This window comes from Salvelinus namaycush, chromosome 34 (assembly GCF_016432855.1).
Source record: "Salvelinus namaycush isolate Seneca chromosome 34, SaNama_1.0, whole genome shotgun sequence".
Taxonomy (NCBI): Eukaryota; Metazoa; Chordata; class Actinopteri; order Salmoniformes; family Salmonidae; genus Salvelinus; species Salvelinus namaycush.
Window position 1 is genome coordinate 27,563,404 of NC_052340.1, and position 13,332 is coordinate 27,576,735.

Consider the following 13,332-nt stretch of genomic DNA (forward strand, 5'->3'; position numbering starts at 1 on the left):
CATCTTTGGACCTGTAGTAGGACATTCTTTAAAAAGGCACATCATTCATCGGAAAGTGATTTTGTTCACTTTACATGCTTTCACTCCGTGTTGTTAAAGGCCCCTGGGAACCGTGGCCATAGAGAAATAGGCAAAGCGACAGAAATAACTCCTCCCTTTCTTCTAACCATGCAAAAATAACATTTGAATCAGTGGTGTAGGGGGACGTTCTTTTATTCACCGGGCCTCAGACTTGGACTTTGTCAGTTGTTTATTAACAAAGTCTATTAAAATGTATACTATCTGTCTCCATAAAGAAAGCATTATGAGTTACTGCTGACTAAGATCAAGAAATGGTCATTAGATACAAATATAAATGCAAGTATTTAACAACATTGTTTATTACAGTTCATGCCTTTTACGAGGCAAACTCATGTTACAAGGCATGACCGGTGATGCGCTACTGCCCCCTGGTGTACAAGCAAAGCATGACAGCCACACAGGTATGAACACACCTGTACATTGTACAACACATCCATTTACCAGTAGCTTAACTTCATTCAGAAGCAAAAACAGAACTTTACAGCCATTCAACAAAATGGTTAGTAGAATTTTGTGTGTATCAATGCTGAACTGAAATGTGTAATATATCTTCGCATTGACCAATGAAAAATTGAAGACTAGATAGCCCGTAAATGTTTTACCACGTGCATTTCAACAGATATCTATACATAAACCTTGTGTTTGTTGATTATACTATTAGTAAGTTCTGAAGAACATCTATCCTTAGGAGCACTACTTGGGTTGGGTCCCATCTTTTGTTTACCCTGTGCTGAACACAAGGTGTGTCATGACATACCATAACTGCAGTTCCTTCAGTTTCTGCAAGTTCATGGTGAGTATTTAAGTGTAGCTACCCTGTCTCAGTGAATGTAATGAATGGTTGGACTGATAACTGTGGGAAAGTTTAGTCATCAATTCCTTTTCTATGGCATTGTGCTACAAAACCAGTGTAGATTAAAAGTGTAGAAAGTGATTTTGTTCACTTTACATGCCTTCACTCCGTGTTGTTAAAGGCCCCTGGGAACCGTGGCCATAGAGAAATAGGCAAAGCGACATAAATAACTCCTCCGTTTCTTCTAACCATGCAAAAATAACATTTGAATCAGTGGTGTAGGGGGACGTTATATTACTCACCTGGCCTCATACTTTGTAGAAATGTGTTTATTAACAGTCTATTAACTGATTCCATAAAGATAAATAGCAATGTGCAAGCAAGTATAAGTTACTGCTGACTAAGATCAAGAAATGGTCATTAGAAACTGATATAAACGCAAATAATTAACAATGTAAAAGGAATGAATTCCAATATACAAGGTAAAATCATACGTTTACAAGCTATCCTTGGTGATAACAAGGCATTAGTCTAGGCATGATGTGAGTTATTGCTGACTAAGATCAATAAATGGTCATTTAAACTAATATAAATGCAAGTATTTCATAACAATGCAAAAGGAATGAATTCCAATATACAAGGCAAAATCATAAGTTACAAGCTATCCTTGGTGATAACAAGGCATTAGTCTAGGCATGATGTGAGTGAGAGAGTGAGACGCCTGCTCCCACCTCCTCCCGCCTGCGTTTGCCTTCACGGACATTGATTCCCATCATTAGAGAGGAAGGAGTGTCCAAAATCTTATCAGTATATTCCAAAATCTTTGCCGTGGCTAGAATCAGTCTCTCAGGACAGGTCGGATAGCCTCTCAATCACCTCCCACAACTTCCTGGCCAAAGCATCATCCTGCCCCTTGGCACCGACATCCTGTAGTGCACAGGAAGAGAAGTAGCTTCCACTCAGCGGCTCGATACGCTCTTGAAGGGCACAGTGCAGGGTGGTCTGAGCTACCCTCTCAATATCCATGAAGAGCTTGGTGATGGGATCCAGAAAGAGCCTCTGCCATTCTTTCAGATTGCGACCAAACTCAGTGTGAATGACTCCTAAAGGACACGTGAGAAATGGTGGTTTATTATGGGATAGGATGGAATAGAATAAAATGCATTGTCTGCAGTGTTTTGCAAACACCGTACTGCTGTATAAAAACACACTTGACAAATACTAACCATCAAACAGCCTGTATATACCTAACAGAACAGCTCAAATGTAAAACAAAGTAAGAAGAATCCCTTCTAGGTTCTCCAAGCCGGAGATACTGACCTGGGTGGAGGCTGTAGGTGGAGAGCTACTGACCTGGGTGGAGGCTGTAGGTGGAGAGCTACTGACCTGGGTGGAGGCTGTAGGTGGAGAGCTACTGACCTGGGTGGAGGCTGTAGGTGGAGAGCTACTGACCTGGGTGGAGGCTGTAGGTGGAGAGCTACTGACCTGGGTGGAGGCTGTAGGTGGAGACTGTAGGTGGTGACGCTTGTCCCATCCAGGCGGTTGGCCAGCACCTGGTTGAAGACCACGTTGCACAGCTTGCTGTGGCAGTAGGCCGTGAAGTTAAGCCAGGTGGACTGGCCTGGACTGATCCTTGTGGGTACCCAGGAGGGTAAAGTCCACAGAGCCTAGCCGGTGTAGGTGCGCCGACACGTTGACACTGCTTCAGCCGGTCCAGCAGCAAGCCGGTCAACAGGAAGTGACCTAGGTGGTTGACCCCGATCGCCATGCCGAACCCATCCTCAGTGTGGCCAGGCCCCAGCATTCCTAAAACAAATCAAATCTTATTGGTCACATACGCCGAATACAAGAGGTGTAGAGTTTACCGTGAAATACTTACGAGCCCATAACCAACAATGCAGAGCTAAAAAGACAAATATTTGCTAAAAAAAAGAGAGGGAGTTGAGGTAATACAGTATGTACATGTAGGTAGGGGTAAAAGTGACTAGGCAAACAAGGTGACTGTGAGATCAGACGGAGTTAGGCAACACATAATGGCCAAGTATTTATGTATTTGTCTTCAAATGAGAATTATTTTATCCATGATTCATTAGGGTTAATTTAATAGAGAATGTATGTTTTATGTATTGGGAATTAATGTTTACATTCCCTCTGCCACACCTGCATTGTTGATGAGCAGGCCCAATCTGGTTTCAGTCTTTAGGAAGGTTTCAGCAAAGGAGCGAACAGACTTTAGACTCCCCAGATTCAGCTGCATAAACACCACCTCATTCCCCCAGCTCCCTATAGAACAGAGGAGGAATCAAACAGTGGATTTCAAACACCATACATTTTCAGACAGGTTAAACAAATCTCTGATCAGTATGCATTGAGATGCCGACTCCACAATCTTATATTTACATTATTTATTTGATCTATAAGGCTCCCCTCTAACCCTTGTGATATCATAGACAGCCGCCTCTGCCTTCTGTTTTCTGCGGCAGGCAGGGATGACCCTGGCACCTCTCTTGGCCAAATCCAAAGCAGTAGCCTTTCCAATACCGGTGTTGCTCCCTAGGGAACAACAAAACACATTTGAATGTAAAGGTCTTCAGCATGAACGCACTTGAAACGTGAGCACACTAAAACAGTCCCCATCACGTAGCAAGGCAACAAAATTTGCCTAACTAACCTGTTACAAAAGCAGTCTTCCCTTTCAGTGTCACACAGCAGCATCTTGACCCGCTGAACAAGTAGTAATAAAGTATCAAATACAACGCAAATTTAAAAAAAATACATTATTACAGCACCGAGCGTTGTTTCTAAATTTGGTAAGGTAATGTCGTTTGCAAGCTATCAAAGTTCAGCAGACTAACTTGCTGCTGCATGCGCCGTTTTTGTTTTATTACACCAAGCGTTTTCGGGTTTAATTTATACTTGCTGTACGGAAGTATTCCACCAGATGTCGTATTTGTAATCTGCATGAAAATCGGCTCCATTTTGAGGGTATACATTCTAATCTCAACCATTTGTGGGCAGTGTAGTAGTTTATTTCCTCTTTAGGCGTTCTAATTCATTCAAGTGAATCACTCTGAATAATTAAATATTCCCAATCACAAACGATTCAGGCATCATTACATATTTTGCTAGCCTATGTTTTTTTGCAAAGGTGTAAAGTAACTAATTCCCAACTACTCTCTATACTGTAATTGAGTCGTTTATCCGAGTACTTGTAGTTTGAGTGTTTTTCAGTCAGTCATTTTACAGAAACTTTTGTAAAATGTAATTAAAGTAACAGTACTTATACTCGAGTAGGATATTTCAGTACTTTGTTATAAATCAAAAAAAAATTTACTTAGTTACTACTGAACATTCATTCCCTCTTCCTTTTTCAATTTAATGCATGGAAAATATCATGTGTAACAACGTTCAGGTACTCTTAGCTAATTATCAAGGTCCATTTTTATATTTTAAAAGTAACTCAATTACTTTTACTCTGAGTACTTTTTAAATGAGCTGCTTTTTACTTGAGTATTTGTTTTACACCAGTAATTTTACTTCTACTTAAGTAGGATATTTCAGTACTCTTCACCCATTTTTTTACTCCAATCCATATGATCAAGGCAACAAACAGCATCAGCTCCTCTGCTATATCCACATGATCTATAAATGCTCTTCCCAAGGCTCAATTGACACACATGTAGAGAGCTGGGTGAGGAATGAGAATGCATGATCTGAAATATGAATGGATGCACTGTTAGGTGCTGGCACAGTTATTATACAACCACCAATGAATACACAACAGCTTCATTGAGGAACATGTACTTTATTCGCATCAGTCTTGAATTGCCCAGTAAGCCTATGCTTCTTCATTCCGTTTGCCACTTCATGATTGAATTGATTCCAACATCCACCGTTTTGGGTGGGTCCTTTCATTATGTTCCAGATATGATACCTACTAGGGCAGAGTGGAACACCCTAAGTCACGTGGGGTAGGCCTAAGAGCTTAGAAGTTCATGCACAAGATCAATCCTAGATACGAATCACACATGAGTAAGCACTTTTAGAATATCTGAAACTGTTGGTTGATTTAAAGGGTAAGTCAACTCAAATGTCAAAAATCATTTTGCACACAAAGGAGAGCTTGAGTCACAGGGGGAGGTTTTCACTGGTCCACACAGACTCTCACTGACTTCCCATAGCTTCTTGGCCACCGTGCCGTCTCTGGCCTTAGAGGTTCCTGACTGTACAGTCGTGGCCAAAAGTTTTGAGAATGACACAAGTATTCATTTCCACAAAGTTTGCTGCTTCAGTGTCTTTAGATATTTTTGTCAGATGTTACTATGGAATACTGAAGTATAGTTACAAAGGCTTTTAATGACAATTACACAAAGTTGATGCAGAGAGTCAATATTTGCAGTGTTGACCCTTCTTTTTCAAGACCTCTGCAATCCACCCTGGCATGCTTTCAATTAACTTCTGAGCCACATCCTGACTGATGGCCGCCCATTCTTGCATAATCAATGCTTGGATTTTGTCAGAATTTGTGGGTTTTTGTTTGTTCACCCGCCTCTTGAGGATTGACCACAAGTTCTCAATGGGATTAGGGTCTGGGGAGTTTCCTGGCCATGGACCCAAAATATCGATGTTTTATTCCCCGAGCCACTTAGTTATCACTTTTGCCTTATGGCAAGGTGCTCCATCATGCTGGAAAAGGCATTGTTCGTCACCAAACTGTTCCTGGATGGTTGGGAGAAGTTGCTCTCGGAGGATGTGTTGGTACCATTCTTTATTCATGACTGTGTTCTTTGGCAAAATTGTGAGTGAGCCCACTCCCTTGGCTAAGAAGCAAACCCACACATGAATGGTCTCAGGATGCTTTACTGTTGGCATGACACAGGACTGATGGTAGCGCTCACCTTGTCTTCTCCGGACAGGCTTTTTTCCGGATGCCCCAAACAATCGAAAAGGGGATTCATCAGAGAAAATGACTTTACCCCATTCCAATCCCTGTACCTTTTGCAGAATATCAGTCTGTCCCTGATGTTTTTCCTGGAGAGAAGTGGCTTCTTTGCTGCCCTTCTTGACACCAGGCCATCCTCCAAAAGTCTTTGCCTCACTGTGAGTGCAGATGCACTCACACCTGCCTGATGCCATTCCTGAGCAAGCTCTGTACTGGTTTTGCCCAGATCCCGCAGCTGAATCAACTTTAGGAGACGGTCCTGACGCTTGCTGGACTTTCTTGGGTGCCCTGAAGCCTTCTTCACAACAATTGAACCACTCTCCTTGAAGTTGTTGATGATCCGATAAATGGTTGATTTAGGTGCAATCTTACTGGCAGCAATATCTTTACCTGTGAAGCCCTTTTTGTGCAAAGCAATGATGACGGCACGTGTTTCCTTGCAGGTAACCATGATTGACAGGAAGAACAATGATTCCAAGCACCACCCTCCTTTTGAAGCTTTCAGTCTGTTATTCGAACTCAATCAGCATGACAGAGTGATCTCCAGCCTTGTCCTCGTCAACACTCACACCTGTGTTAACGAGAGAATCATTGACATGATGTCAGCTGGTCTTTTTGTGGCAGGGCTGAAATGCAGTAGAAATGCTTTTTGGGGATTCAGTTAATTTGCATGGCAAAGAGGGACTTTGCAATTAATTGCAATTCATCTGATCACTCTTCATAACATTCTGGAGTATATGCAAATTGCCATCATACAAACTGATGTAGCAGACTTTGTGAAAATTAATATTTGTGTCATTCTCAAAACTTTTGGCCACGACTATACAGTTGGAGAAGTAGCGTCCAGAGAGGGGCTCCAGGTTGGTCTGACACCCCTGAAAAAGAAAAGGAGAGCCGCACACTCTAGGAGGTCAGATGCAATAATTTAATAACCTAATAACCAATGTTTCAACAGACAAGCTGTCTTCATTCATCCAGGTTGGTCTGACACCCCAACATAGTGTTCTTGAAGAACAACATGGACATGACCTTCAACAGCATTAATAATACAGTGTCTGCGTAACAGCCCAGCTCAGGTTAGATTAAACCCAGGAGAAAAAAAACACAAGCACTAAAGTCGAGTTATCCATTCATAAAACATATATTTAAAAAAAATCTATATTAGTCATTTAGACGCTCTTATCCAGACCGACTTACGTTAGTGTATTCATCTTAAGATAGCTAGGTGAGACAACATATCGTTGTGGGATTTATTTAAGATACTCTTTAAAGAGGTAGATTTTCAGACGTTGTCAGAAGATGGTCAGGGACTACACTGTCCTGATATTAGGGGGAAGCTTGTTCCACCATTGGGGTGCCAGGACAGAGGAGAGCTTGGACTGGAACATTAGGCATTTTATTCTACTTTACATTCAACCAAGGTAGAACGAACTTGAAAACTGTAGATACCATTACATTCAAAAGCTTTATACACCTGACTTAGCAGCACTGACCAGGGTGGAGGCTGAAGTAGGTAACAGAGACTGTGTCCTTCAGTCTCTTGGCCAGCTCATGGGTGAAGAGAACATTACACAGCTTGCTGTTGCTGTAGATGTTAAAGACATCCATGGCAGACTTGCCAACTCCCTAACTCCTTGAGTGCTCAAGCAGTTTAAATAAATGTTGCCAAAATGATGACCCAGGGACGTCACGTTGACCACTCCACTCGGACTGCACTCCTTCAGACGGTCCTGAAGCAGGTTGGTCAACAGGAAATGACCGATGTGGTTGACACCAAACATCATCCCCAAGCAGTATTCTGTGTTGCCCTGAATGTAAATAGCTGAGAAGAAATGAGCCATCATTCATCCGTAATCACTTCTATGGGTTGATGGGAGTTCAGGGTGCATCTCAATAGTCTTAAGTAGCTTCATCTCCTCACAGCCTTTCTTTCATCCTGCATTGATGCAAAGGAACTGGAAAGGTGTATTTCTTGTATATAACCCATAGAGCACACTGCTCCCTCTAGAATTCCTTACCGTAAAGTTATTCTCATTGTCTAGAATTCCTTACTGTCCAGTTATTCTCATGGTTACTCTGCTGCGCAGAGCTCTACTTTCTGTTGAGTTGCGGGAAAGCTTAAACCACACCCCATTGGACTGCACAGGGGCATTTTAGCTTTGTTTGGATTCTTCTACTGAAGCTTTCATGCTCATCACTCTCTCTCTCTCTCTGCAGGGCAGGCATGAGTGCTATCTTTAAATTCTAATTCAGCTGATAAATGGTTAGGAGCATACTTAGGCAGAAGCTATGAATAGTAGTTTGAGCCATCAAAAAACAATCAAGACAAACATTCTTAACAGTTTAGGTTTATTTACTGTTTTGTAAGAAATATAAATAAAAACGTATCTAATTAAATGTCCCATAAATCAATGTTAGGTAAGAAAAAGCAAGCGCTTCATCCATATACTTCTATTCATGTACATTTTATAAAGCAAAACTGAAAGAATTACAGTTTTGAAAGAACACAGCATATTGGTTAGTAGGTTGAAGTCCAGTTAAAACTGGAGATTCAGAGTGATTTTCTTAAGAGGATAGGCCACTCAGACTCTCACTGACTTCCCATAGCTTCTTGGCCACCGCGTTGTCTCTGGCCTTAGCATAGAGGCTCCTGACTGTACAGTTAGAAAAGTAGCATCCAGAGAGGGGCTCCAGGCCCTCCTGCAGGGCACAGTGTAGGGTGGTCTGAGACCCCGCCACAGTGTCCTTGAAGAAGAACATGAGGAAAGGCTTCATCAGAATCATGAACACCTTGCTGACGTCGCGAAACAGTTCAGAGTTGATGGCTCCTGAAAAACAAAATAAACCCACGTTTATGTTGGTTAAAACTTGCAAACCAATAAATGTACTATTATTCAGACACATGGGGATCAGAGTAGGCTCTTGGGAGGAGCTATAGGAGGATGGGCTTTTTGTAATGGCTGGAATGGAATAAATGGAACAGAGACAATCATGTGGTTTCCATATGCTTGATGTGTTTGACACCGTTCCACTACAGTCATTACAATGAGCCCATCCTCCTATAGCTCCACCCACCATCCACACTGCGGGGGATGCATACAAATACTGCATTTCAACTAATCAATACAGGACAAGTCCTTCGAACCCATACTTCGGCACAATGAAGATTTCATACATAATTGGGATATAGTGCACTCACCTGGGTGAAGGGTGTAGCAGGAAACATTTGTGCCCTGCAGTCTCTTGGCCAGCTCATGGGTGAAGAGAACATTACACAGCTTGCTGTTGGTGTAGATGTTGAAAACATCTGTGGCAGAATTTCCAACTCCTAACTCCTTGTGAGTGCTCAAACAGTTGAAGTCGATGGTGCCAAAGTTATGACCGATGGATGACATGTTGACCACTCGACTCGGACCACACTCCTTCATACGGTCTAACAGCAGGTTGGTCAACAGGAAGGGACCGATGTGGTTGACACCAAACATCATCCCCAAGCCGTCCTCTGTGGTGCCTGGCATGTAAATACCTGAAACAAAGGGGAAGTAACTATTTCCATTTTGGCTTCATTAAATACTACAAAACATGTTTTACTCAGATTGATACCAGCTGCCTCACTTCCAAAATGTCTACACTGGTGTCAGGATATTAGGTGGTAATACCCATCAAATATTACCCATGTGCCATGGTTGGCGGGCTTGGTTATTTGAGACAGCAGTCCAGCGAGCTCTTTTGGCTGGAGCATAATTTGTAGCCTACAACACCTTGGCTGCATGTTCAATCGCTATGAAATGTTCAATCTCTATGAAATGTTCCAGCGCTATGAAATGTTCCAGCTCTATGAAATGTTCCAGCTCTATGAAATGTTCCAGCTCTATGAAATGTTGCAGCTCTATGAAATGTTGCAGCTCTGTACACAGGCTCTTGTGACACCTCACTAAGCACTAACTTCAAGTCCATCTGGAAAAGGCTGTCTGTACCAGTAGCGGTCAGCGCCATTTAAGATGAGGGAGGATGATTTTTTTTACATGAGCATGGCCTTATTTCTATTACAGCATATTGGATGACTCTCATTCATATTCCATTCACCCAGTTCAATGTAACGGCGATAGGTTTAAGAACCTACATGACACTAACATTTTCCCTATACCCATCATGTCATGAGGTGGCTACAACCTAGCCTATGACAGACAGTGACACATGGACAGACAGTGACACATTCAATACCGCCTTGCACACTCTTGCCTGCATGTAGCTGATCTAGGGTGTAATCATTAGTCCAACAGTTGCAAACAAGAGTTTCTATTGGAAAAATTCAGGTATGTTAATCCCTGTAAAAAAAAATAAAAAATAAAAAAAACGTTCCAAGCCAAACCGCTATACAGCCTACATCGTTGTCACCATATTTGCTAAAGTAACGTCATAGACAGCTGCATAGCTAATACGTTAGTAAACCCGCTACAATCATGCAGTAACGTTACAGTATACAGTCAGTGAGCAGTTACACCGGTGGCAGTAAATTTGTAAATCCAGAAGCTTACCTTGACTTGGAAGAGTTCCAGTGTTGTGTTGGATAGTCATAGCCAGCTGGCTAAAATAGCATCCCTCTGTTTGAGCAGGGCGTTTCAGTAGGCTAAACTAATTAGCTGCATTTGCTAGCTAAGTGACATTGGAAAAAAATATACTATTTCTCTTGCTTCTCCTTCAATTTGGAATAAATTAATTTGTTCAAAACTGTTCAACTGTCGTCTCTCTCTTTGAGTCAACTACTCATCACATTTTATGCACTGCAGTGCTAGCTAGCTGTAGCTTATGCTATCATTACTAGATTAATTCTCTGATCCTTTGATTGGGTGGACAACAGTTCATTCTGCAAGAGCTCTGGTAGGTTGGATAATGTCCTCCGGCAGTTGTCATAATTACTGTGAAAGTCTATGGAAAGGGGTGAGAACCATGAGCCTCCTAGGTTTTGTATTGAAGTCAATGTACCCAGAGGAGGACAGAAGCTAGCGGTCCTCAAGCTACAACATGGTGCTGCCCTACAGAGCACTGTGGAGGCTACTGTAGACCTTCTTTGCAAAATAGTGTGTTTTAATCAATTATTAGGTGAGATGTGATTATATTTAGTAAAGTTTTATCTAAAAAGGATTACTTTTTAAATGGTTAAAAATATATTTTTATGAAATTCACTGAGGATGGTCCTCCACTGGTCTGTACATGACTAAATGCAATGTCATTAATAGTGTCGTACAAGGTTGCGTGTATTGAAAGAGGGTCGTAGCGCTGCTGCAAACAACCACTACAAGCCACACCTGCATTGTTGATGAGTAGGTCGAGTCTGGGCTCAGTCTTTAGGAAGGTTTCAGCAAAGGCGCGAACAGACTTCAGACTCCCCAGATCCAGCTGCATGAACACCACCTCATTGCTCCCGCTCCCCTATAGAACACATTTCTATGTTATTGTACTATTTTCATACACACAAATTATAATAGAGAAATCCTAAAACCGCTGCAGAAAAACAAAAAATGACTAGCCATACACTACTGGCCATTATAGGGGCTAAACTGGTCAAAGAGAGTTCAATCTCCTCTCACCCTCTTGATGTCAGCGAGCGCGGCCTCAGCTCTCTGTTTGCTGCGGCAGGCCAGGATGACTCTGGCACCTCTTCTGGCCAGATCTAGCGCTGTCATCTTCCCTATGCCTGTGTTACTTCCTGGAGAAAGTGGACATAAAAAAGTATTAAAGGAAAATCTTATATGGGAAGGTGAATAATATAAGTTTATGATATTACGCTTACATTTATGCAGGTGGGAAGATCAAAAAAACATGCTCTTTTCATCTTTGGTCTTGATTATCCAACATTGCTAATAAAATAGGAATGAAATCACTGGAAAAGGACTTACCAGTTACGATGACAGTTTTCCCATGCAGTTTTGCTTTACTTTTGCATCTCTTTCCTTTAACCACAACACTGTGATAAATATATGCAATACCAACTACCAAACCGACAACAAGCAAAAAAGTATACATCCTTGTCTCTCCTGTGTGAAAACACCTTTGCTTTCAAGAGTGTAGGCAAGCTAATTTGTACTCATTGGAGAGCTCCTGTGAAAATATAAACACACCCTTATCAGCTTCACAGTGGATTCAGTTTGTTTATCTGGTGATTGCGCAACTGGACAAACCGGAGTCGCTCTCTCAGGGCACGGCCATGGAAGATAAAACAGTCAAATCCGAGCAAAATGGTTTCACCCTTAGACATACATACACTGCATGAAAAGTATGTGGACACCCCTTCAAATTAGTGGATTTTATTATTTCAGCCAAACTCGTTACTGACAGGCGAATGAAATCGAGCACACAGCCATGCAATCTCCATAGACAAATATTGGCAGTAGAATGGCCTTGCTGCAGAGCTCAGCGACTTTCACCGTGGCACCGGCATAGGATGCCACCTTTCTAACAAGTCAGTTCATAACATTTCTGCCCTGCTGGTGCTCCATCGGTCAACTGTAAGTGGTAGCAATGGAAACGTCTAGAAGCAACAATGGCTCAGCTGCGAAGTGTTAGGCCAAATAAGCTCACAGAATGGGACCGATTGCTGAAGCGCGTAAAAATGGTCTTTTCTTGGTTGCAACACTCACTAGAGTTCCAAACTGCCTCTGGAAGCAACGTCAGCACAAGAACTGTTCGTCGGGAGCTTGACGAAATGGGTTTCCATAGCCGAGCAGTCGCACACAAGCCTTAGTTCACCATGCACATTGCCAAGCGTCAGCTGGAGTGGTGTAAAGCTCGCCGCCATTGGATTCTGGAGCAGTGGAAACACATTCTCTGGATTGATGAATCACACTTCTACATCTGGCAGTCCAATGGACAAATCTAGGTTTGGTGGATGCCAGGAGAAAACTACCTGCCCCAATGCATAGTGCCATCTGTAAAGTTTGGTGGAAGAGAAATTGTCATGCTGAAACAGGAAAGGGCCTTCGCCAAACTGTTGCCACAAAGTTGGAAGCACAGAATTGTCTAGAATGTCATTGTATGCTGTGGCGTTAAGATTCCCTTCACTGGAAAAAAGGGGCCTAGCCCAAACCATGTAAAACAGACCATTATTCATCTTCCACCAAACTTTATAGTTGGCACTATCCATTCAGGCAGGTAGTGTTTTCCTGGCATCCAGCAAACCCAGATTTGTCCATTGGACTGCCAGATGGAGAAGTGTGATTCATCACTCCAGAGTCCAATGGTGGCGAGCTTTACGCCACTCCAGCCAACACATGGTGATCTTAGGCTTGTGCGGCTGCTCGGCCCTGGAAACCCATTTCATGAAGCTCCCGACAGTTGTGTTGACGTTGCTTCCAGAGGCAGTTTGGAACTTGGTAGTGAGTGTTGCAACCGAGAACAGACGATTTTTACATGCTTCAGCAATCGGCGGTCCAGTTTTGTGAGCTTGTGGGGGCTAACACTTCGCGGCTGAGCCATTGTTGCTCCTAGACGTTTCCATTTCACAATATCAGCACTT

The 13,332-nt window shown here is 42.4% G+C and overlaps 1 protein-coding gene and 2 pseudogenes across 1 annotated transcript; all 3 read right to left on the bottom strand.

The window, feature by feature from the left end:
* Window positions 1-1,387: 1,387 nt before the first annotated feature.
* On the bottom strand, window positions 1,388-3,621 carry LOC120029018 (annotated as a pseudogene).
* Window positions 3,622-4,879: 1,258 nt separating this feature from the next.
* On the bottom strand, window positions 4,880-7,657 carry LOC120028468 (annotated as a pseudogene).
* A 491-nt stretch (window positions 7,658-8,148) lies between these two features.
* Window positions 8,149-12,100, bottom strand: LOC120028900 (dehydrogenase/reductase SDR family member 13-like). Its single transcript, XM_038974171.1, has 5 exons — window positions 11,717-12,100; window positions 11,408-11,526; window positions 11,126-11,249; window positions 9,016-9,342; window positions 8,149-8,644 (listed from the first exon to the last, which is right to left on the bottom strand). Exons 1-5 carry the CDS (start codon window positions 11,841-11,843, stop codon window positions 8,382-8,384), a joined length of 960 nt encoding a protein of 319 aa, XP_038830099.1. The 5' UTR covers window positions 11,844-12,100; the 3' UTR covers window positions 8,149-8,381.
* Between the last annotated feature and the right edge of the window lie 1,232 nt (window positions 12,101-13,332).